A 26,741-nucleotide genomic window follows, 5' to 3' on the forward strand; every position below is an offset into this window, starting at 1 on the left:
AAAGATAAAAAGAGTAACTCTTTTTAAAAGCAGCAAGAGAAAAGAGGTTAGGTCTCAGGTGGTTGCCAGATGGGAGGGGCATGTGGGAGAATGGGTGAAGAGGGGAGGGGATTAAGAAGTACAAATTGGCATCTACAGAATAGCCATGGGGATATAAAGTACAGTGTAGGAAATGGAGTAGCCAAAGAACTTATACATATGACCCATGCACATGAACAATGATGGGGGATTGCCAGAGGGAGAAGGGGGCGCTGGGTGGAGGGCACAAAGCGGGAAAAATCAGGGCAACTGTAATAGCATAATTGATCAAATATAATTGAAAATATTATATTGTTCCACATAAAAATTTAACGTATAACACTGCTAAATACCCCAGGCCTTTTAGATACATTTTTTAAAAAGATTTTATTTATTTATTTATTTATTTATTTATTTATAGAGAGAGGGAAAGGGAGGGAGAAAGGGAGAGAAACATTGATCAGTTGCCTCTCACACACCCCTAACGGGGGACTAGGTGCAACCCAGGCATGTGCCCTGACTTGGGATTAAACTGGTGACCTTTTGGTTTGCAGTAAGATGCCCAACCCACTGAGCCACACCAGTCAGGGCCTTTTAGATACATTTTTTTGATAATATAATTCTGGCATTACATACATTATTTTAAATTATGTTCTTTTTCTTTGCATTAAATACAATCTTCTGACTTAAACCAAAGGATCACTTAATGGAAGCAAAAATGTTTTGTTTTTCAAGAATGCCCTATGGGTTTGTTCTCTTCCTCAGCAATAATTTTCTGAGACCCTTTGGGGTTTTTTTTTTTGTTTGTTTTTTGCCATATACTGGTGCTTTCATTTTTATATTTTCCACTTACTTTCATAAAATCATTTGCTGTCTTTCCGAACATTGTTCAGGAAATCATTAACTATCCTTTAGTAAACCAGTGCCTGACGCTACTTGGCCCAGTGCTCGCCACCAGGATTCGCCCCTGTGAAAAGCAGTGGAATTCGCATCCAGTGCTCGTCATTCAGAGCATCCGTCTTTGTGCCCTTCAATTTGGGATTAGACTTTAAGTTTTACCTGAAATCACAATGCTTTCTTTGTTTTTGGCTTCTCTTTGAGGCTTCAGCTCTTGATCCTCTAGAAAAATCACTGCCCATGCCTTGGAGGGGTTTCAAAGGTCTACCAAAGAAACTTTGCCCTGGACAGAGACACCGGCCACGAGTAGCCAGAAGCTCCAGTTGAGTCTAGTGTCTGGTTCTATTCACGGCCATCCACAGTCATCCTCCAAGATCATTCCGTTATTTGCAGGCACAGAACCGAGTGGAACTAAGCCTGGCCTGAAAATAACTAAAGGGAGGCGTCATAGGAACTTCCACCCCTGTGTGCTTCAGGCCTTGAGGGATGGAATAACTTCTGCTATCCACCGGGAACACTAGATTTTCTCTGATTTACTATCTTGGGAGGGAGTTAGACCGTAGTTTTCTAATCTCCCTTGGCCTTCTCCACTGTGACAGCTCTTACCCCACAGGACAAGGTGGATGCCCTGCGAACCTCTAAGTATATCCAATCTCCAGGTGCACGGAATGGGGAAATGATCACATTGCAAATGTGGACCCTGTGGGGCTACAGTGAATCAGGAATTGGTCACGCTAAGGTAGTGGTCAAAACAGGTACAGAGTGATGAGAATTCTATATATTAGCGGTACATTCTGAAAATTGTTTATTGTTTCATTTCCTCTTTCATTGTTGACATCTTAAAATATTCTGAAATGTCACATATTCCTTATTTAAACTTTGAGACAGAAACAAAGGAGAAAGTAACAATTACTTAAACGTCTACCACTAAAGGTTAACTTTTTTTATCGTTTTGCTGAACATTTTTCTGGTTTGCTCCAATAATTTGTTAAGGTTTTGCTCAACAGTAGATTTAAATGAGTTGTATTCAAATCACCTGTTGCTGAAGTCTGGCCTTTGCTTTACTATTCTAAACGTTTGTTTTTTTTTAATCCCAAGATTTTGTAGCCAAGTGTTCTACTGGAAACTATGGTTTATTGTTTCCAGTTAGCTTTTTATTAAAGTAAAATTATTTTTGCGTTTAGGGTATGAGATCACATTATTAGTCATTTATTTTTAAGTACTTAGTTATGCTATTTGTTGTGTAATCCTTTATTTTGCCCAGTGATTTATGATATCAAAATTACATGTTAATTGTTACATCCCCTGGTGTCTGTTTCCGCACTTCCTCTGATGGATAAATATGTCTGCTGTTACGCTTTGACTGTTGTTCTTATGGTAAAGTCTAGCACATGCCACTGTAAACACTAGTCAGCCCCCTCACTGTATGATCCTCTTTCCTGAATCACCTTGTTTATTATTAATTTCTAGATAAATTTGTAACTTTTTCAAATTCTTCCAAAAGTATGTGGTTTTTCATTGTAATTAATTACTCTACCAAGTAACTGGAGCAGAATCAATGTTTTAATACTATTCTTTCTACCCAGAAATACATTAGGGATCAAAATTTATATACATATTTTATTATGCTTTCTTTGAAAGTTGGCAACTTCCTTCAGACTTCTCTGTTTTTTTGTAATCCTCACCTGAGGACGTGCTTATTGATTTTAGGGGGTAGGGGGCGGGAGAAAAATATCGATGTGAGAAAGAATTCTCTCTCACATTGATGTGAGATTGGTTGCCTCATACGCATCCCAACTGGGGACTGAGCCCGCAACCCAGGCACATGCCCTGACCAGGAGTCAAATCGGCGGCCCTTCGGTTCACAGGACGACACTCCAACCAACTGAGCCACACTGGCCAGGGCTCCTCAGACTTACGACGATTAATCATGGATATTTTAGACATAGTTACTTAGTGCTGCAATTGTAAATGAGATCCACTTTTCCATTACAGCTTTTCATTTCATTCTTCCCCAAAGTTTGCCAGCATCTAGCCATGATCCACCTGCCCTCCCCCGGCCCGGTCTGGCTCTCTGACTAGCAGTCCGTCGCTGGACTCCCTTAAAACCGAGTCACTTTCATGAAGCCGTCCTCCCGTCTTCCTTTTTGTGAGCCCTTTCTCCTGGAACAAATACAAGGAAACAGCAAACACAACAATTTAAAAACATGGAAGCAGCATACTAACTCTTGACCCCCTGGTTTGGATGAAAACCGTGCCCACTCCCCTGAGGACTGAGTAAACTTTAGGAAGAAAAAGACCACGCTCCCAGGACAGGGCCTGGGACGGCAGCTCTGACAGTTCCAACTCCCACCCGTGGACACCGGGCCGTGGGCCCAAGGGGTTCGGAAGGGGCAAGTTCCCCCCCAACCCATGCCAATTCTTGATCATCTCAAATACCAATAGTTACGCCTCTTCCCCCTTTTTTCTCAGCACTCCCATCCCCGGCGGGAACCACGAGGTCTGAATGTGAAAGGCAGCTCTCCTTCCCTCGAGATACACTGTCACCTGCGGGAGGGGGCTCTGCTCCTCCCCACAGCACCCCCCTGCCCCGCCCAGATTCCCCAGGGCCCAGGGCGCCCAGGGCCGCTGGGAACCAGCAGTTCCGCAGAGCTCACTGGGCTCGCTCGCTGGGCTGCAGCTGCCGGGCCTGAGGGTGAGGCTCTGGTGGTCAGACCTGTGCATGTTTGTGAAACACCTTCCAGGGTGTGTGCGTCACACGAGGTCCCGTCACCGCTAAAGCTCCCAGCGCGGGCTGGGCAGAGCTGGTCTGTGTGACCTTGGAGCCTTGGGGGCGTCTGAGGTGACCACGGGGAGGGATGAGGCTGTGGCTGAACCAAAGGCGCCTACCACGTGGCAACCAGCGGTCTAGGTCTACAGCCGCCTAGAGGACCGCGGTCTCATTTCTGCTCCGCCTCCCTCGTCCCAGACCTTTCGCACACAGCTCCCTCGAGGCACAGCCAGGGGGCTACTCACTCCTTTTCCACGTCCTGGATGGAGTCGGGCAGAGGCTGATTCTTGGTTTCGGGAAGGAGGAAGACAACAAGGCCAGAGATGAAGGAGACGGCTGCATAGACGATCCAGGGCAGGTGTGGAGAGTACACCGTTAGGATCATCAGGAGCGGGGCCAGGGCTGCCCCAACATTACCAACAGCCCCAATGATTCCTGAAGCTGTCACCCTGGAGTACAAACGACAGCACAAAAATAATCTGGTAAAAATCCACACGCGTAACTTGTGGTTTATCATCTTGCTTTGACTCTGGAGACACCAAGGCAGTGTTTAGATAGATGAAGGTCGACAATAGAGTACCACATTTCAAATGCGCTGTCTTATTTGCTTGCAAGTTTCTTTCAGTATGCAAGTGCATTCAGACATTTTCATCATTTAAAAAATACTCTTACTCATAGCAGCTACCCTTTAGTGGTTCAGTAGGATATGTGAGATGATACATTAAGGGACGTAACCCAGGACCTGGCCAAAGTCAGGTGTAAATAAACATTGCCTATAAATTGTTGTTATATTTGCTTGTTTTGATAACTAATCAGTCTTAGTTTACTTCCAGCATAAATGTTAATTAGCTGGGAAAGGTCTCTTTTGACCCTGGTAGAGCTTCCTACCTGATTACGGTGGGGGTCAGTTCATTTCCGTGGACAAAAGAACCCATGAGAGCCGCAGAGGAAAATCCTACTCCCAAAGTGGACAGAACCAAGCGGAGGGTCTGCATTTCTGGAGAGGAAGACCAGTGAGACTCAGGAAACCTGAGCTGATGGAATCACTATCCCCCAAATCATTAGTGAGAAAGATACTTTGAAGATGTTTGCATGCGTTAAACATAGAGGCAGAGAATGGCAGCGACTAATAGCTGAGAAATGTGACTTATCTATACCCAACAGCTGAAATAGAGAATTTATAAAGTCTAAGTTAATGCATTATCTCTTCCTACATATCAGAAATTTGCCAAAGACAAAGAAGAGAACATGAAGCCAGCAAGAGATTGCTTTCCGTTGTTCTCTCCAGGGTGGCCTCGGCCTCTCATGCACAAGACAGTCTGTCATATGTGCAATTGCTGAGGGGTTCAAGGCTCATCAGTGTCCCCAAAGAGTTTAAAACCTGGATGCATGTACAATATTGGCATGGAATGTCAATAGTACCGGAATAGAGAGTAATGAAAGAATGGGACTTGTGTTGATGAATAAACTAGAGATAACTTGACCTAGAATAACATTTGAAGATGCAAGAATAAGGCCCTATATTAGGGAAAAGAATTGGTTAGACATTGGAAACCTCTGAAAGGAAATTTTAGAGTCAGTTTTCTACCCCATTAAAAAGATGTCACCCAAGAGCATTGCAACACTGGGGTAGGCTGTGTCATGAGGCAGCAAACTTGGATCGTTGTGGACACTCAAGATGAGTGAAGCCCACCCATCTGGGAGTCGGTAACGCCTGATGACCACTTGGGTTCCCCTATTCGTTATGTATGGTTTATTTAATTTAGTAAAATTGATCCTCAGGGAGGTTTTAACTGCTTAAGGCCTTGTTCCTGATGGACACTTCTCTGCTTGAAGACAAGAGATTATTATGTTCTTGAACTCAAGAGAACCTCCAGGATAACAGTCATGGTGACCCAATACAAGACACTCATGTGGATATGCAGCGATCATGGAGCAAATTGGAACTCATACAACAGAGCCCCGACCGAGGAAGTGAGAGCATTGAGTCGTCCCATGAGACACAACTATATAATGGACAGAACACCGTTGTTTATGACTACAAGTCTGATTGACGAAAGAGCAAGTGATCATTTGGTCGCTTAGAAAAATGGCCAGGAATAAATGGCACCAATTACCGGGGACTTCTCAGATACAATGAAAACAACCTTACATCTGAACTAACTTTTACTGGCCTCGGACTCTTCTCCAGCCGCTGAATGGCAGAGTCCGTCCTAAATCGTCAGAGTGGTTTTGGGAAATCATCAGAACGACCTTCTCCCTTTTCGACCTCAGAGAGGTGCGAGTACGTTCCCTGAGGAAAAGGGCGAAGACATTTCCTTCAGCCTGTGCTCCTTTCTCACCTTGAGGCACAAACGTGATGGCCACAATGAAGCTCCCCATCGAGAACGTGAAAAGCACCTGGCTCACTCGCCGGCCCAGGTGATTCAGTGCCAAAAAGGCAACGTAATTGGCTGGGAAGTTGACTGCGCCAAAGAGAACCTGGAACAGGAAAATGTTGGTCCCCAGGTGCTGGAGGTGGAGAGCCAGGCCATAGAAGGGTATGCAGACTGCAAGTCTGTGGTGAACAAAAGCAGACGGACAGGTGACATAAGGTTTAGAGCCAATGTCATGCAAATGATGCTAATAAATATTGTCAGCCAGACAGCCAAGGGTTGGTGACAAAGAATAAAGGCCTTGTCAGTTTTGTAGATTATATCTTAGCATGGTGATGATTTTAAAACTGTCATAAAATACTGTACAATGACAGAGGTTATTGTTATTAAGTTTTTCCAGAGGTGTGGAGTGTTGTTCTTGTGGGTACATAATGGGGCCTTCCAGGGTTTTAGAATTTTTCCCGTATCTCGACCTGGGGAATGGCTGCATATTTACATGTGTAAATATTTATAGAGCTGTACTATTTGTGCACTTTACCGTTTGTAGCTTTACCACCGTTAAAATAGAAACAAGTGAAGAAACTTAAAATCAAAATCTGTACCACAGCTGAGGTTCTCAGCCTCGGCTTCCAGGGACGAGCCTGACAGGACGATGGGAGCAACAACACTGCTCACTGTACCATTAGTCCGGTCGGTCTTTTCATAGCCCTTTGACTATCTCTAAACATAGCAATTATCTTTATGGCTTCTTTATGCTTTATCTCGAATCTGTTTCTATAGCACATTATATAGCCTTTGAGATAAACAGACTCACGCCTCCACTGTTTTAACATTCCTCACGCGCACGGGGAAGCCTACCTCACAAAGCACAGGACACACATCCTCTTACGCAAGTTGGGCGTGCGGAACAAGTCCGACACACGCGGTCTGGTCTGGGCCGCCTCCAGCTCGTCCCGCATGGTGGATCTCAAAACCTTCAACAACAACAACAACAACAAACTGTTCAGTTGTCACAACATGGTAGGCATTGTGAGTCCCCCAGCAGAGGACAAGATGACCACTTCCTTCTCTGTCTGCTGGACACTATAGCCAGTGAGGATGCACTGACAGATACAAAAGGGATGTGAAACGTGAATTGGGGTGTTAAGGAAGCCTCAGGGAGATTATGTAGCAACAAAGACATATTAAACATGAGATTTGACAGGTCTGCAAGGCATCGGGAAGGGGGTGTGTGTTATGTTAGATCTCCTGAGCACGAAGGGAAGCAGATGCAGAGTGTCTTGGATTATGGTCTAAAGCTCCACTTATGCTGGTGGGGCATGAGAGACCTGGCAACTGAGCTTGGGTCTCAGCTGGTTGTCCTTTGCGGAAAAACTGTTTGTCTCAGAAAAAAAGAGCATTTCCTGAGAGTCTTTAGATTGGTTTTCCACCCAGTCTCTCCAAGGGAAAGCCTGGTGCCCCCATGAATGAGATGCCTAGAAGTAAATCCGAGGATGAAATCTGCGGAGACCTTGGCGTAGAATGATTTGTCCCCAGAATTGATTATGATCTGAGTGACTCAATGGCACTACAACATGCTAGATATGTACATCGAGGAAGGTAATTAAATATTTCTAAATCTCAGTTTCCTTGTTAAAGAGAAGACTAAGTAGAAGAAGCAAGAGTAAGAGAAGAAGGTCGAGAAAAGTAGTAGCACCTTCCTCGCAAGGATTTCTGAGGCCACACATGAGGCTGCAAACATGAATATGGAATTAGATCCCTCATGCCTCAGATGTGGACTTATTTATTATTCAAATAATATTGACTTAATTCTACACATGAAAAAAATATCAGGAAGTCTGTTGGAAAAATTCCATGAGGAAGGGAATTTAGAGACATGAAAGGTCACCGTAAGGAAGGACCTACACAATCAAAGATGTCCTTTCAGTCGGCCAACCAGCCTGAGCAGCAAAATATTGGGTTCATGCATGGGGAAGAGCAGAGTCATGCAGGCTTTTCCTTCTGGCATCTAACACCAGAAACCTGCAACCATGGGCTATTGTCATGGGCGGGATTGGAAGAATGGGTTCCAAGAACATCTTTCTTTCCTTTTTTGGTCCACACTGTTCATACCTATATTTCAAGTTTGGAAATGCATATTTGCAAGCAGCAGTATATAATATTCATGAAAAATGCACAACCTCTGAAAATTATGAAAACATCCCTGCTCCCAGTACATTTCTAAATTTAAAAAGTTTACTACCGTATTGTTACATCCACATAGGGAGAGGAGTTCATTTTCAATACAAATAAAATGCAGTCTGTAGGTGTGAATGGCTTGAATGACAGTCTTTTGTTTTTAAATTTCTTAGTCTGTTGGGATCTTTAGTCATGCAAAATCTCACAGGGCAGGGTCTCTCCGCAAAGGACCTGGGACTATCTGATGGCACCCAGTTAGGCAGAGCAGGGAGTGCCTCTGGGCATCCGCAGCCAGAGCAGAAGCACTTGACTGGCCGGTCCTGCCACCACAGTTTGCTCATCTACCACGCCCACGGCATGGCCATCTTGGCCTCCCCTGCCACCATATCCTGGGTGGCTAACGTCTCCAAACTTGACCTCCAGCTGAGACATTATATCATTTGTTGGCTTCTGGAAATGATGGTCCACAACTGAATCTTCAGCATGAGCCTCCTCACTCTTGGACTTCTGTAGACCAAATCCCTTCTTCCACTGAACATGGTTTATGGATATTAAATTCTACTTTTGAGCTCTCATTTTTTGAATAGCTTTCCACTCATCCAAAGTCATTTCTTTTGAAACCTCTTCCTTTATTTATTCAGCTTTATTCTCCCTTTTTGGGGGGTCTGCAACTAGATGTTCTTCGCCTTCAGGTGTTTCCTCCTTAATTGCTCCAAGTCACTGCAATGACAAGATACTTGCTTCTGAATGTATCCTGGGGACTCTGTTAATTCTACGTGCACAGTTCCCCAGGTGTGGGATCCACTGCCTTCAGGCCATTGCAATGCGTGTAAGAAGGTCTGTCACTTCCACTATGCTTAGCCAATTCACGTTTGCTGTATGTGGGATATAAAACTGAAAGCAACCAATGAACAAACAAGAAAAACCAACAAAACCTCACAGACATAGATAACAGTGTGGCGGTTATTAGAGGCAAGGAAGGGCAGTTAAGGGTCAAGGGGGTCAAATATATGATGACGGAAGATGATCTGACTTCGGGTGGTGGGCCCACAATGCACTACACAGATCATGTGACACAGAAATATGCAGCTGAAACCTATATGACCTTATTAGCCAATGTCACCTCAATAAATTTAACTTTTAAAAATTTCATATTTGCCACAAGAATCAAATCCATCTCCTCAATCCATCCCACATACACAGCCTCCTCAACCTCTTCCAAGACTACGATGGCCTCAGATAGGCCAGTCAATAATCATCAATAAACACTGTATCAACGGAAAATTCTCTTCCTCCACTCTCTTCTTCAAGTGCCTTTTCAAATCATTGTTCACAAGGTGCACCTTTCTGTCCTCCTAGCAATTATTTTCCCTTCCCCCTGAAGCTGTTGATGAGGATTTCTTCCAACCCATCTTAGTCCTTCTTTTTTAAGCACCACAGGTGGTTGTGTCTTCTTCTTCTTTTTTTTTTTTTTTTTTTTTTTTGTCCACAGCTCCCCATGTTGGACAGCAGCGGGATCGTGTGATCTTTCTGGGACCCTTTACACAGCTGTTTGCCTGCTGCCTTGCAGTTGGCCTGGGCTGTGCCAAGAGTATCTTCAACGTGGGCAGATGAGGGCTGCAATGCTTGTGAGAGTGGATTTAAATTACACCTAAAATCAGAGGAAAAGTTTAAGATACACTGAAGTTCTTTTATATTGGCCTTTCATTTTCAGTGAGCAAGCAGAGACATGAGTAATATGCCCAGAATTACTTTGGCAGGAACTCCAGGAGATCCTGCTACCTTATTCAGGGAAGAGGGTGTCCACATTTAATGGGGAGCCTGCTGGATATTCATGTCTTTAAATTTTTCTCTCTCTGATTTTCACTTCCTTTACTAGAAAGGAAAGGACCTATGCATTCAAAGGCAGGTCATTGGAAATTATACAAGCAGAGGAACAAATGGAGAAAAGAATGAGAAGGAGTGAAAAAGTCCTAAGGAACTTATGGGCCATAAGAAAATTAATAAACACATTATAGGAGAGGAAAAGGACCAGAAAGCTCATCTAAAGAAAGAATGGATGGGAACTTCCTGAATCTGGGAGAGTCACAGCTATTCAGATCCATGAAGCTCGAGGACTCCAAATAGGTAGGCCCTAAAGAGGCTACACCGAGACGCATTATGATTAATTTGTCAAAAGTCAAAGGCAGAGAGATAATTTTGAAAACAGCCAAGAAAGGTGACTCATCACATTCAAGGAAACTCTGATAAGACCAGTGATTGGTTTCTCAGCAGCATCTTGCAGGGAAGAAGAGAGTGGAATGATATAGCCAAAGTACTGAAAGAAAACCTGCCAATCAAAAATAGTATATTCAGTAAAATTGCCATAAAAATGAAGGAGACAAATACTTCTTCAGACAAAACCTGAGGGAATTTGTCACCTTTACACCTGCCTAATAGGAAGTGCTAAAGGGAGTCACATGGGAAGACAGCAATAGGAGAGAAAACACCAAAAGAAATAAAAAGTAGACAAATAAATCATTTGTCAATAGTAAGTACTTACCTGTCAACAATTTAAGTGTAAACAGATTAAAGTCATTTATCAGAAAACAGAGTGGCTGAATAAATAAAAAGAACAAGATCCAACTATACGTTATCTACAAGAGGTTAACTTTAGAATTAAGGACACAGTAGATTTGAAGTAAAGGAATAGAAAAAGACATTCCATGCAAATGTTAATGAAAATAGAACAGATGTAATCAAACTTATATCAGATAAAATAGAGTCAGTCAAAAACTGACATAAGAGATAAAGAATGATAAAAGTATCACTCTAACAGAAAGATCTAACAGTTATAAACATATATGTACCCAAGAAGAGAGAACCAAAATATATAAAACAAACATTCACACATCTGAAGGGAAAAATAGACAGCAAAATCAGGAGACTTCAATATCCCACTTTCAATAACGGCTATGTCATTGAGGCAGAAAGTATGTAATAAAACAGAAGACTTTACCAACACTACAAACCAAATGGACAATACAGACATATATAGAACATTTCATCTTGTAGCAGCAGAATATATATTCTCACATAGAATATTATCCAGCATAGATCTCATGCTGGTCCACAAAACAATTCTTAACATATCTAAGAAGTTTGAAGTCATCCCAGGTATTTTTCCAACCACAATGGAATAAAACTAGATCAATAACAAAAGGAAAATGGACTTGCAAAAGTTAAACAACATGCTCTTAAATAACCATTTGGATTAAAGAAGAAATCAGAAGGGAAATTAGGAAGTATCTCAAGACAAATGAAAAATAAAACATACGAAAATTATGTGACATAGCAAAAGCAGTACTAAAAGGGAAATTTATAGTGATAAAGACATACATTTAAAAAAGAACAATCTCAAATAAACAACATTACTTTATACCCTAAGGAACTAGAAAAAAAAACAAACTAATCCCAAAGTTAGCATAAGGAAGGAAACAATAAAAATTAGAGCAGAAAGAAATGAAACAAGGTACACCAAAAATTTGATGAGTTGATTTTTAAAAAGATGAACAAAATTGACAAACTCTTAGCTAAACTAACCAAGAAAAAAAGAGAGAAGACTCAATCAAATAATTAAAATCAGAAAAGAAAGGGGAAATGTCAAATCAAGGAACATGTATAAAGGACCCATGGACAAAGCCAAAGTGGGGAAGGATTGGGGGTGGGAGGTGGGGGTGGGTGGGGCAGGGGAAAGTGGTGGAGGGAGAATGGAGACAAAGGTATCTGAACAATTAAAAATAATAATAAAATAAGGGAAAAAAAGAAAAAGAAGAAGATCAAAACTATGAACAGTAAAATGACAACAAACACAACTATCAACAACTGAACCTAAAAAACAAAAATGAAAACAAGAACAAACTGAGCAAACAACTAGAACAGGAACAGAGTCACAGAAATGGAGATCACATGGAGGGTTATCGGCAGGGAGGGGCAGCGGGGAGAATGCGGGAAAGGTTCAGGGAACAGAAGCATAATTGATAGGCACAAAATAGACAAGGGCAGGTTAAGAATAGTATAGGAAGCGGAGAGGGCAAAGAACTTATATGTACAACCCATGGACATGAACTAAGTTGGGGGGATTGCTGGAGGGAGAGGTGTGCAGAGCAGAGGGAGATAAAGGGGAGAAAAAAATGGGACAACTGTAATGCCATAATCAATAAAGTATACTTAAAAATAAAATAAAAATAAAGAAATTTAAAAAAATAAAATAAAAAATGGAAGAGAAGACATTACAACTGATGCCACATAAAGGAAAAAAAAATCATGAACAAACAACTGAAGAGTAGCGAGAGAGGAGCTTTGTAACCTCGGACAGACAGAAGAATCGGCTTTAGCGCAATCTAACTGGTACGGAGTGCAGTACAGACCTGAGAAGGCGGGCGGGGCGCCCACAGGCGGCAGCACCAGAAGGATATTGAAAGGGCCAGTTGGATCCCCCTGAGAAGAGTGGGGTCTAAACCAAAAGCGGGGATCTCTAGCCCACAGCACCAGAGCCCAAAAAGGACACAGAAAACAGCATAAAGCAGCAGGGTTGCTCTCTGCCAGAGACAGGGGGCTGGAGACGCAAAGAATTGTTTAAAGGGCCAACACATAAATTTTTATTTGCAGCCACTTACTCTGGTCTCTGGCAAAGGCGAGGACAGAGTGGGCTACAGATGCCTGGGCAGAGACTGGAGAAGGAGGCTTTGGGGAGAGAACTGAGAAAGTAGCCATCGGGATCTGGGCGCTGACTCATCCCCCATGTGGCAGCAGCCATCTTGCTCAGGCAGAGACCACTCCCCCTGAGCAGCACCAGCGTCAAAGGACCCACTAGCCCTACCCCCAGGTGTGATTCCATCCTGCCCTGTGCTGTCTAAGCTGCCTGCTGTGTGCAGAGTGGCAGCCGCAGACAGTAGATCCCTGGCTAAAGGGAGCGCAGAGATGTCTGGCAACACTTGAGGAGAGACTGGGGACGGAAGCTTTGGGGAGAGAACGGAGAGAGTAGCTGGTGGGATCCCAGTGCGGATTCCTCCCCCATACTGCAGCAGCGAGAGAGGACCCAATAACCCCGCCCCCAGGAGGGACTCCGCCCCACCCTCAGCTGTCTAAGGCAGCCTGCTGAGTGCAGAGTGAATAGATTAACAGCCAAAGGGGACAGCCACAAACAGGAGATTCCTGAAAGTCTCGAACAGACTGTCTGAGAGTAGACAGGGCCAACATCTGACATCATCAGAGGCAGATCCAGAAAGTAAAAACAGTGGTCTCCAACCAGAGAAGTTCACACCACAAAGTCAGGAGATCAAGACAGATCAACTTAAGAATCAGATGCAAAAGAAAAGAGTCTCACAAATAATGCGAAGACAAAGAATGGGAAGAAAAAGAAATACGCCCCACTCAAAGGGAAAGGAGCAATCCTCAGAAAGAGAACTAAATGAAATAGAGGCAAGTAAACTATCAGATATTCAGTTCCAAACAATGGTTCTAAGGAAACTCAATGAACTCAGTGAGCTCAGAAAGAATTACAAAAAACTTCAGGGGAACTACGAGGAACTTACTGCAAACTATATCTGCATGAAAAAGGACATAGAAACTATCAATAAGAGACAAGAGGAAATGAAGAATACCATTTCTGAATTGAAGAACACAGTAGAAGGAATCAAAAGCAGGCTAGATGAAGCTGAAGATCAAATCAGCAAGCTGGAGGATAAGGGAGAAAAAAGCTCCCATAAAGAGCAAGAAAATGAAAAAAGACTCAAAAAGAATGAAGACGCATTTAGGGAAATGCAGGACAACCTGAAACGTAATAATATCTGTATAATAGGGATACCAGAAGGAGAAGAGGTTGAGGAAGGGATAGAGAACGTGTTTGAAAAAGTAATGATGGAAAACTTCCCTAACTGGAGGAGAGAAAAAGTCACACAAGTCCAGGAAGCACAGAGGGTCCCATTCAAGAGGAACCCAATGAGGCCCACTCCAAGACACATCATCATTAAAATGGCAAATATCAAAGACAAGCAGAGAATCCTAAAGCAAGCAAGGGAGAAAGTGGTAGTAACATTTAAGGGAGCTCCAATACCACTAGCAGCTGACTTCTCAACAGAAACACTGCAAGCCAGAAGGGAATGGCAAGAAATATTCCAAGTCATGAAAAGCAAAGGCCTGCAACCAAGACTGCTCTACCCAGTAAGGCTCTCCATTAAAATGGAAGGCAAAATAAGGAGTTTCCCAGACAAAAAAAGGCTAAAAGAATACACCTCCACCAAACCAACACTGCAAAATATGCTAAAGAGACTGCTTTAAGATGAAGAAAAAGTTTCTATGAATACCCAGTTCCTTTCAGAGTTGCCAATACTTGATATTACCAATGTTTTTAATACTCATTAATCTGATTGTGACGATGATGTTATTTTAATTGTTCCTTTACTATTTGTTGAAACTAAACCTGTTTTAGTATATTTCTTGCCTATTTCTATTTTTTTTTAAAAAGCTTTAAATGACTTTTTGGTATTCTTTATCCATTTATTGATTTAAGGTTTGTAGAACTTTTTTCACTAAAAAAAAAACAAAACCATAAACCAAAACCTATTAACTGTGTTTTAGATGTGTTGCAAATAGTTTTCAATTCTATTCCTTGTCCTTTAACTTTTTTATATGTATATTGCTATATAGTTAAATGTTTAATATAGTCATATTGTCAATATTTACTTTATAACTTCTGGGTTTGAATATTTTACTTCAGGTCATGAAAAATATTAGTTCTATTTTCTAAAACTCCTTAGATTCTACATATTGATTTTTAACTCACCTGAATATTTCTTTTATAATGTGTAAAATAGGGCTCTATATTTGTTTTGTTTCCAGTAATAGTGGTCCATGCACCTTATTTGTTGAATAAGCCTTATTTTCCCCATTGATTTGAAATATCAACTTAATCATATATTATATTCTTAGATATATACATTTGTCTCCAGAATGCTCATTATATTTTATTGATCTACTTGATTATTTCTTTGCTGATGTAATATTGGTTTAATTGCTGAAACTTTATAATGGTTTTAAATTTTTTAAATATTTTATAATTAACTTTGACATCTTAAAAAATAAAATCAATCTGTATTTAAGAAAGAAAGAGAGAGAGAGAGATATGGAACTCCTACCTTTTGTAACAACATGGATAGAACTGGAGAATATTAAGCTAAGTGAAATAACCCAGTTGATGAAGACAAATACCATTTGATCTCACCTATAAGTGGACTCTATTCAACAAAATAAATTAATGAGCAAAATAAACCACAGGCACAGAAACATGGAGCAGACTGAAAGTGACCAGAGGGGAGGGGGAAAGAGGACAATGGTGGAAAGAAGTGGAAGGGACTAGACAAAGAGCACATATGAATGACCCATGGACATGGACAACGGAGTGGGAATTGACTGTGGGAGTGAGGGTTGGGGGTGGGATGGGTGGAGGCGGGTACAGGGGTAAAAATTGAGACAACTGTAATAAAATAAACATGATTTATAAATTTAAAAAAGAAAATAAAAATAGAAAAAATATCACAAGGGACTATAATGAACAATTATATACCAACAAAGTGAACAACCTAGAAGAAATAGATAAGTTCCTAGAAACATATGACCTACCAAGACTGAATCAGGAAGAAATAGAAATCCTGAACAACCAATAACTAATATGGAGATTGAAACAGTAATTTTAAAAATCCCAGAAATAAAAGCCTAACACCAGATGGCTTCACAGCTGAATTCCATCAAACATTTAAAGAAAAATTAATGCCAATCTAAAAATAGAATAAAGAATACTTCCAAACACATTTTATGGAGACAGCATAACCCTGATACCAAAGTCAGACAAAGGCTATAAGAAAATAACATAGATGAAAAATACCATTAATAAGAGTTAGTAAACCAAATTCAACAGTATATGGAAAGGAACATACACCAGTGGGATTTATTCCTGGGATGCAAGAATGGTTCAACATAAGCAAATCAATAAATATGATACATGATATTAACATAATGAAAGCTAAAAATCACATGATCATCTCAATAGATGCAGGAAATCATTTGACAAAATTCAACACCTAGATTAGGTATTAAAGAAACTTACCTTAAATGCCAAATATGAAAAGCCCACAGCTAACATTATACTCAAATTGTAAAAAACTGAAAGCTTTTCCTTTAACATCTGGAACTAGACAAGGATACCACTTTGACTCAACATAGGACTGGAAGTCCTAGCCAGAGCAAGCAGGTAAGAAAAAGAAATAAAAGGCATCCAAATCAGGAAGAAAGAAAGAAATAAAATTATCACTGTTTGCAGACAACATGGTTGTATATATACAAAACCCTAAAGATACTTCCAAAAACTTAACAAATGAATTTAATAAAGTTGCAGGATACAAAATCAATATACAAAAATCTGTTGCATTTTTTATACACCAGCAAGCAACAAACTCTCTGAAAACTGAAATTAAGAATATAATCTCATTTATAATAACATCAAAAATAATAATGTATTTAGGAATAAATTTAACCAAAGAGATGAAAAACTTGTGCACTGAAAACTATGAACACTGAAGAAAGAAATTAAAGCAGACATTAAAAAAATAGACATCCCATGTTCATGAATTGAAAGACTTAATATTGTTAAAATGTTCATATTATCCAAAGCGATCTACAGATTCCATAAAATTCTTATCAAAATACTAATGGCATTTTATACAGAAATAGAAAAAACAATTCTAAAATTCATATGGAAACACAGAACACCCCTAACAACCAGAGCATTTTTTTGGCATAAAAATGCTGGAGTTGCCATATGTTCTGTTTCAAAATATATTACAAAGCTATAGTAACCGAGAATACGGTTCTGGCAAAAAAGTAAACATAGAGGCCAATGGAACAGAACAGGGAGCCCAGCAATAAACCCATGCAAATAGTTCATTTATTTCTGACATTGGTGCCAAGAATTCACAATGGACAGGACAGTGTCATCAGTAAGTGGTGTAGGGAAAACCAGATACTCACAGGCAAAAGAATGAAATTGGAAACTTATTTTACACTCTACACAAAAATCAACTCAACATGAGGTAAAGACTAAAATAAAGACTATAAAATTCCTAAATAAAACATAGGAGGAAACTTCCTGACATTGTTCTTGGCAATGATATCTTGGATGTGGCACCAAAAGCACAGGCAACAAGCAAAGACAGACAAGTGGGACTACATCAAACTAAAACGCTTCTGCACAGCTAGGAAACAGTTAACAAAAGGAGAATGAGCCTGTGGAATGGAATAAAATATTTACAAACCATATATGTAGCAAAGGGTTAATATCCAAAGTATTTAGGGAACTCCTACAACTCAAGAGCCAATTTAAAAATGGACATACAACTGAACAGACATTTCTCCAAAGACAGCATGCAAATGGCCAACAGGTACATGATAAAGTGTTCATTGTCAGTAATTGTTAGGGAAACACAAATCAAAACCACAATGAGTTATCACTTCACAACAGTTGGAACGGCTGTTATTTACAAAAAAAAAAAAAAAGCTAAGTGTTGTTGAGGATGTGGAGAACAGGACACCTTGTACACTGTTGGTGGGAATGTGAAATCATGTAGCCACTATGGAGACAGTATGGAGGTTCCTCAAAAAATTAAAATTAGAACTATTATATGATCCCATAATCTCTCATCTGGATGTATATCCAAAAGAATTGGAAACAGGATCTCGAAGAGATATTTGCATACACACGTTCACTGTAGAACTATTCACAAAAACCAAACCATGGAAACAACCTAAATTCCCATCAATGGATTTTTTAAAATGTGGCACATACCTACAATAGGATATTATTCATTCATTAAAAAAGGAAATCCCGCTGTTTGCTGCACAATAGATAAATCTTGAGGACATTTTGCTAAATGTGCAAATCTACACAATCTGAACAATTGTAAATACTAAGTGATGTCTGGCTCTGTTGAGTAAAATATCTGTGTCCAATTCTTTCAGCAACAGCATGGTCTCTCTCAGTGTTAACTCGGACAACGTGGACAGCCATTGGGAACCAGGGGAGTTGGATTAAACGACCAGCGTCCCACCCTTCATTCATTTTACAGACACCATCTAGTGTATATCAGGTCCTGCCTTCCCTGCGTCCCACGCACAGCTCCGCCCTCCTCACCTCCATGGTGAGGGCGTCTCCAGCATCCTTTTTTCCATTCACGTACGCGGCTTTCCGAAGCTCCTTTAAGCCCTTCTCGGGTTTGTTGGTGATAATCAGCCACCGAACAGACTCCGCCAGCCACCTGATCAAAGAAGAAGACAGAGGGGCGATGAAGTCGATTTGTCCATTTTCACATATCCTTTGTCCTCAAATGCCTGTCCTCTGCCCTCTCGTACCTACCTCCTGTTTTGTTACCCCAGGAAATATGGACTTAAGTTCTCCTGTACCGTAACTAGGGAAGTGCAGGGATAACCTTCACAGCCGGGAATACAGAGGAGGAGTCCTGTTGGCTCCCACCCCACACATTCAAGGGACTATTGCCAGTTTGAGCAAATAGAAACAGTGTGCCTTATACAGGTAAGTCTGAATTCCATTAAGTTGTGAATATGAGTTATTTTTTAATGTAACTATGTCTCTTGCAACATTTTGGACATACACTAAGAAGCATTTGTTATTTATTTGAAATTTTACATTAATTAGACACCCTTTATTTTATCAGGTTAGTAAATTAAAATACAGACCTCTCAGAGAAATAGAAATTTTATATAAACAATGAATAACTTTTAGAGTAACTGCACACCATGCAATAGTTGGGATGTTACACCCAAAAAACGTTGTTTATTTGGAATTCAAATTTAACTGAGTGTCCTTAATATTATCTGGCAGCCCTACCAGTTCACTCCCTGAATCATACTTAAGGCATGTGTTAGTAGGGCACATGCTCAAGTGTTGACTAAGCACCTAACAGATTTCTGTGTCCTTGTTCCATGTACCTGCGTCCCAGGATCCTTAAGACAAAGAAAGAAAGACAGCTTATACCTTGAGAAAAGAAACAAGATAAATAATGGTATAGAATACACCAGCTGAAGGATGTGCCAGTCTCGAATGGCAAAAGCCAGTCCTCCCAGAATCATCTGTCCCACGCAAGCCACGCTGATGATCATTGTCATCCCCATGGCTTGGAATCGCGGCACTAGCCATTCCATAACTGAAAGAAAACACAAACAAGATTTTGACCTCTAACAAAGTTGGAGTTTCTAGGTCAAAATTAGGACTTGGGAAATGTCAAAGATCCAAAGTGTTTACTTACTAAGCACCGAACTGTTTGTCAGGACACTTAGAGCAGAAAAGCCAGCCAAGAAGCGCAGTGAGCAGTACAGGGGGAGTGTGGGAGCGAAGGCCGCACAGGCCTCGGTGGCGGCCACCAGGAGTAGGCTCCACCTGATAACTAACCTCCTCCCGAACCTGAGAAACAGGGACAGGTTAGACATGGGGATAATGAGCTGTTATAGAAAGTATCCGAAAGAAGTCATATCTTAAAATTTTGCCAATGTTTGAATAAGTGAAACTTGGCATTTGAAACCGTAAAGAAGCAACACTACACCTCAGAAGCAGCCCTCCTGTTTGTATATAGATATTGAATATAACAAAACTTTTTTCTCCAATATGTTACCAGCAGATCTTTGAGATCAGCTGTAACCGTGTAAGGCAACCTGTAATACAGTAGTCCCTTTTATCCATGGTTTTGTTTTCCATGGTTTCAGTTATCCACGGTCAACCACAGTTCAAAAATATTACACGGTTAGCCACAGCAATCTTGAGAAAGAAGAAAAAAGCTAGAGGAATCATGCTACCTGATATCAAACTATACTACAAGCCTATAGTAATCAAAACAGCATGGTACTGGCATTAAAACAGACAGAAAGGTCAATGGAACAGAATAGAGAGCACAGAAGTAAACCACGCCTCTATGGACAATTAATATTTGACAAAGGAAGCAAGAACTTACAATGGGATAAAGACAGACTATTTAATAAATGATGTCTTGAAAATCTGGACATATACATGCAGGACTCTTGGACATGGATGGCAGGGTAGTAATTGCTGGGGGGAGGGGGACATAAGGGAATTAAATGGTAATGTAAAAAATATAATAAAAATTATGTATTTCTTTAAAAATGAAACTAGACCACCTTCTTACACTGTACACAATAAACTCAAAATGGATTAAAGACTTAAATGTAAGACTCAAAACCATACACCTCCTAGAAGGAAACGTAGGCAGTAAAATCTTGGACATTCTTCATAGTAACATTTTTTCTGATATAGCTCCTCAAGCAAGGGAAACAAAGGAAAAAATAAGGGAAACATGATACCACCAAGTTTGCTCTTCCTTCTTAAGATTGCTCAGGCTATTTGGGGTCTTTTGTGGTTTCATGTAAATTTTTGGAAAATTTGTTCTAGTTCTGAGAAATACGCCATGGTATCTTGATAGGAATCGCATTGAATCTAGAGATTGCTTTGCGTAATAGGGACATTTTAATGATGTTAATTCTTCCTATCCATGAAACAGTATAGGTTTCCACTTATTTGTATCTTCTTTCTTTTTTCAATTTCTTATAATTTTCTGAGTACAGGTCTTTTACTTCTTTGGTTATGGTAAATTTATTCCCAGGTACCTTATTTTTTTTGTTGTTGTTGCTGCAATTGTAAATGGGATTGGTTTATTAGTTCCCTTTTCTGGTAGATCATTATTGGTGCATAACAATGCCACTAATTGCTGAATGTTAATTTTGTATGCTCCTACTTTACTGAATTCATTTATCAGTTCTAGTAGTTTTTTGGTGGAGCCTTTAGGGTTTTCTATATACACAGTATTGTGTCAGGCAGTTCTACTTCCTTTCCAGTGCAGATGCCTTTTATTTCTTGTTCCTAACCTTAAGGAAAATGCTCCTAGTTTTTGCCCATTGACTATGATGTTGGCCGTGGGTTTGTCATATATGGCCTTTATTATGTTGAAGTATGTTCCCACTATTCCCATTTTGCTGAGAGTTTTTATCATAAATGGGTGCTCGATTTTATCAAATGCTTTTTCTGCATCTTTTGATATGATCATATGATTTTTATCCTTCATTGTGTTTATGTGGTTTATCCCATTAATTGATTTGGAGATATTGTACCAAACTTGCATCCCCAGAATAAGTCCTGCCTCATCATTCTGTATGATCTTTTTATTGCACTGTTGGGTTTGATTTGCTAATATTTTGCACCTATGTTCATCAGGGATATTGGCCAATAGTTTTCTTTCTTTGTAGTACCTTTATCTGGTTTTGGGATTAGGATAATGCTGGCCTCATAAAATGAGTTTGGGAGTCTTCCCTCCTCTTGAATGTTTTGGAATAGTCTGAGAGGGAGAAGTGTTAGTTTTTTGAATGTTTGGTAAAATATGCCTATGAAGCCCTCAGTCCAAGAGTATCATTTGCTGGGAGTTTTTTGATTACTACTTTGATTTCATTAGTTGTAATCTGTGTATTCAAATTTTCTGATTCTTCCTGATTCAGTTTTGGAAGACTGTATATTTCTAGGAATTTATCGATTTTATCCATATTGTCCAATTTTTTTGGCATATGTAGTTGTTCATAATATTTTCTTACAATCCTTTGTATTTATGTGATGTCAGTTGTTACTTCTCCTGTCTCATTTCTGATTTTATTTATTTGGGTCCTTTTTCTTTTTTCTGGTTAAAGGTTTGGCCATCTTGTTTATCTTTTCAAATAACCAGCTCTTTCTTTCATTGATCTTTCATATTGTTTTTTAGTCTCTATGATATTTATTTTCTCTCTAATCTTTATCATTTCCTTCCTTCTACTTGCTTTGGGCTTTGTTTGTTGTTCTTTTTATAGTTTCTTTAGGTGTAAGTTTAAATTGTTTGAGACTTTTCTTGCTTCTTTTTAAAAAATTAAATTTATTGGGGTAACATTGGTTAAAATTTCCCTCTTATGACTGCTTTCCCTGTGTCCCACAGATTTGGGGTTGTTGTGGGTTCGTTTTCATTTGTCGACAGCTAACTTTTGATTTCTTCCTTGATCAGATTATTGACCCATTCATTGTTTAGTAACATGTAATTTAGCCTTCATGTGTTTCTGTGTTTTTCAGCTTTTCTTCTTGTAATTGATTTCTAATTTCATGCCATTGTGGTCAGAGGAGATGCTTGATATGATTTCAGTCTTGAATTTATTAAGACGTGCCCTAAAATACGGCCTATCCTAGAAAATCTTCCATGTGCACTTGAAAAGAATGTGTATTCTGCTGCTTTGGGATGAGATGCTCTGAAAATATCAATTAAATCCATCTAACTTAGTGTGTCATTTAAGGCCACCATTTCCCTGTTGCTTTTTTGTCTGGAAGATCTATCCATTGATGTAATGGGGTGTTAAAATCCTGTATTATGACTGTATTTCTATAGATCTCTCCCTTTATGTCCATCAAGATTTGCTTTATATAGTTAGGTGCTCCTGTGTTGGGTGCATAGATGTGTACTAGAGTTATATCCTCCTGTTGGATGTTCCCTTTATCATTACGTAATGTTTTTATTTCTCTCTTGTTATGGCTTTTGATTTGAAGTCTATTGTGTCATATATAAGTATTGTTACACCAGTTTTTATTTCCATTTGCATGAAATATCTTTTTCTGTTCCTTTACTTTCAGTCTGTGTTTACCTCTTGTTCAGAGATGGGTCTGTTGTAGACAGCATATGTACAAGAGGTGGGTCTTGTTTTCTTATCCATTCGTACCCTATGTCTTTTTGATTGGAGCATTTAATCCATTTACATTTAAAGTAATTATTGATAGGTACTTATTTATTGCCATTTTGTTCTTCTTTTGCTTTTAAAAAGATTTAATTTATTTTTTAGAGAGAGGGGCAGGGAGGGAGAAAGAGAAGGAGAGAAACATCAGTTTTTCTCATGCACACTCAACAGGGGGCCTGGTCTACATCCCAGACATGTGCCCTGACCAGGAATTGAACCAGCAGCCTTTCAGTTTGCAGGCTGGCACTCAACCCACTGAGCCACATCAGCCAAGGCTGCCACTTTATTCTTTATACCTATGTTTCTCTCTCTCTTTTTTTCTTCCTTCTTCTTCAAGAAGACCTTTTAACATTTCTTGTAATACTGGTTTGGTGATAATGAATTCCTTTAGTTATTTTGTTGTTTTCTTTGGGAAACTCTTTATTTCACCTTCAATTTTAAATGATATCCTTGCTGGATAGGGTAGTCTTGGTTGTAGGTCCTTGCTTTTCATCACTGAATCTTTCATGCCAGTGTCTTCTGGCTTGAAGCATTTCTGTTGAGAAATCAGCTGACAGCCTTATGGTAGCTCCCTTGTAGTTAGCTGCTTTTCTCTTGCTGCTCTTAAGATTCTCTCTTTACCTTTAGCCTTCACCATTTTAATTACAGTGAGTCTTCGTGTGGGCCTCTTTCGTGACTCTGAACACTTAGTTACATTTACTATCATACTTTCAGAATTCATGGTTTTCAGATGAAATAACAGAAGACATTATGCTGGTAAATGGTAAGGGGCACCTTGACTCCCTGTATCTTTCAGAGAAGATGTGCTTGGGTGGTGGCAATAGTTAGCTCTCTAATTCAGAAGTAGTGCTGTTAGGCACAGGATCCTGCAGTTCTAACCCCACAGATGGTGACAGCAGTTGTCATTAGATTAATTACCTTACATGGTTGAAAAACTTACCTTTAAAAGCTGCTTCCCCCCCGCAAAAGAAAACAAATGTTAAGGTAACTGGAACAATTTTTTTATCCACCACCAACATAAATTGCTATCTGTACAAAACAGGTTTAATAGGAATGTCTACTCATCACCGTTGAGAAACAATGACATGATGTCTATGCTGGGGAAATCAAGACCCAGGAGGGTCTGAACATGGCCTGTAACATTGTTTTACACCTTTGTGTCTTCAAACAGGCTGAGCCTCATGCTGTGATACCTCTTCCTCTCTGTTCCCAAAGGTAACTACTCTTTCTCACCTTTCTCAACCCCATGTTGTGGCATCTCGTCTCTAAGCCCTGTCCTGAAATAGCACCATGTCCAGAGGAGGTGCTGTTTCTGTGCCCTGTACATAGCACTTGCCACACTGACTGTCATTCTTTGAATGTGTTCCTAGATCCCCAGAACAGTATAATTCACAATAGATGTTTCTTAATGGGAAAATGATTCATGAGTTCAAGAAAATACCCCAGAGTAAAGAGAGCTGTGATCCAGAGACACTCACCTGTCTGACAAATGGCCCAAAATGATGCCTCCCACTACCGTTCCAGCCATGAATGAGAACTTGGCCACTGAGTTCAGTGACTGAGAGTCACACACCAGGTCCCACTGGAAGGGAAGGAAAGCGTCACAGCCCAGCTTCGCAGCAGCTCACAGCCCCTCGGCAGAGGCCTGACTGAAAGAGCTTTGACGGCTTACCTGTTTCTTTAGATCAGGACTCCTCTTCCCCTCCAGCTTTTATATATATATATTTGCATCAGCTGACCTTTATTTTTCATATCTCAGCTGAAACCTAACTTCCTCTAAGAAGCTTCCTCTAAACCTATTGGCTATGTGAATGCGTGTTTTATTTCATACTTAGTGGTTCCCAATCTTAGCTACAGAGTACAGTCATTTGAGAAGCCTTAAAACTTACTGATGCCAGAATTTCACAGCACATTTTCTCATAGGGCTGCTCCGGGGTGCAGTCTGTGCTTGGGCAAGTGCATGGGCTTCCCAGGTGTTTCTAATTTCAAGCGAGGCTGAGCATTACTGACCTCGCATAACATGTTAAACACATTAAGTCAATTAATTGCTTCACCTTTGGTCTTCCTAAAAAAAGCTATATAACAGCAAGGCCATGTCTGTTTTTGAGTTTGTTCGACTCAAATATGTAGGTGTCTGACATTTAATGAAGTAATTAGTGGTTGCTGAAGGAATGAAGAATGCACTTACATGATGCCTAGGGTTCATCACTTGCGTTATCCTTAAACTCCAAGCCGTGAACTTGCAACAGGTAAAGAGGCCTCTTACCTCCGTCACGATGGTGGAGGAGAAGGAGGTGCGGTCATACACCCAGCCATCCACACAGGGCTCCGTGGCTGGCTCACTCGCGTTGGACAAGGTCCCATTCAGGTGAAGGAGCTGCCACTGGGGGCGGAGGAAGCGGCGACACTTCTCTGGCCTCAGGTCCGAGTCCAGGGGGATGGAGACTCGCAGGAGGGCGTCTTGCCCGAGGATCGCAGTGCCATTGGCAAGGGCGGTGTCGTTGTCGAGGATGGAGACCCAGCAGCGGTGAGCGGGGACGACTGCCGTGAAGTTCTCCAGGAGCATGTGCGTGTACACCACCAGGCAGAAGGCGGAGAGGAGAGCCATCTGAAGGACCTGGAACCGGCCCAGGCCCCCGACTTCCTCCAGGAGTCTATGAAAGGCCATGGAGGATGAGCGGGGAAGCCCCGAAGACTGCAGTTAGAAAAGTTCAAAGAGAAGAACGGCTTCCTTTCGCCAGGTCACATTAAGCGAGTGTTAATCCTGACCACACTTCCTCCTCAATAGGCTCCGCCTCCCACCCCCAACCTCCCGCAGCTGGGCCTTGGCAACTGTCGCTCCTCGTTATTTCAGGATCAGGTAGGTAGCTGGTTTATTGAAAGTTAAGGAGCTCTACTTAGCTGGGACATTACCAGCAGCGGACAACAAGCACTGTTCACAGGTCTTCCAGATGAAAGTTGGTTTCATCGGTGGTGCCCCAAAGTAGCACTGGACTCTGATCCTCACACCTGTAAGTAAATAAAAGCTACACATGGTTTGCAGACCTTGTCACATGACATCGGTGAGACTCAACAGTGAGATGGTTTTGATTTTTTTCGTTGAAAAATACTGAAAGTACATGCCTTGCTTGACTTTTGATTAAAAGGGTCAATGAAAACAATCCTGAGTTAAATTAAAGCCAGCGAAATATGGTGCAATCTTTCCCTTTGGATAAGGGTCATTCTGCTCCAAGTCAAATTGAAGCGCGAATTCACCTTGAAAATAAGCTTCTCGGCATGGGGGTCGGCGGGGGGAGGGGGGTAGTGATGGAGGGTCGAGGGCTCAGCCAGTGGTCAGCTCCTAAAGAGGTTGGTCTTTACAGGCTTATTGATTCATGCAGGTGACACTTGTAAGAACGTTTTTTGTCCTAGGAATACAGTGGTGTGTGAGACAAGGTCTTGTTTAAGGGTCTTATACGACAGTGAGTAAGGGAGAGGCCAGTCGACAGCTACACTCCGATGTAAAACATACGGTAAGTGCACATGGACTATGGAAGAATTAAAGAGAAAATGTCGGGGGGTGGGGAATGTCACCTTTGTCACTACTGAATCTTCCATTACAAATTCTTTTCTTGAAGCCTGGTTGATGCAATTCACTCTTTGAATGC

The 26,741-nt window shown here is 40.7% G+C and overlaps 1 protein-coding gene across 6 annotated transcripts; it reads right to left on the bottom strand.

The window, feature by feature from the left end:
* Positions 1–1,991: 1,991 nt before the first annotated feature.
* LOC129068630 (organic anion transporter 7-like) lies at positions 1,992–26,185 on the bottom strand. 6 transcript variants are annotated; one of them, XM_054570995.1, is made up of 10 exons: positions 25,361–26,185; positions 24,573–24,676; positions 19,596–19,750; positions 19,325–19,493; positions 18,464–18,587; positions 6,919–7,034; positions 6,028–6,242; positions 4,574–4,682; positions 3,931–4,134; positions 1,992–3,078 (listed from the first exon to the last, which is right to left on the bottom strand). In XM_054570995.1, the coding sequence occupies exons 1-10, from the start codon at positions 25,760–25,762 to the stop codon at positions 3,018–3,020; spliced, it is 1,659 nt and encodes a 552-aa protein (XP_054426970.1). In that variant the 5' UTR covers positions 25,763–26,185; the 3' UTR covers positions 1,992–3,017. The 6 variants fall into 6 exon arrangements, with proteins under 6 accessions (XP_054426970.1, XP_054426969.1, XP_054426968.1 ...); XM_054570994.1 differs by having other exon boundaries at positions 19,364–19,493; positions 25,283–26,185; XM_054570993.1 differs by having other exon boundaries at positions 25,283–26,185.
* Between the last annotated feature and the right edge of the window lie 556 nt (positions 26,186–26,741).

The sequence above is a fragment of the Pteronotus mesoamericanus genome, unplaced genomic scaffold (genome assembly GCF_021234165.1).
Source record: "Pteronotus mesoamericanus isolate MK-2021 breed Mesoamerican mustached bat unplaced genomic scaffold, CSHL_Meso_final contig_214, whole genome shotgun sequence".
NCBI lineage: Eukaryota > Metazoa > Chordata > Mammalia > Chiroptera > Mormoopidae > Pteronotus > Pteronotus mesoamericanus.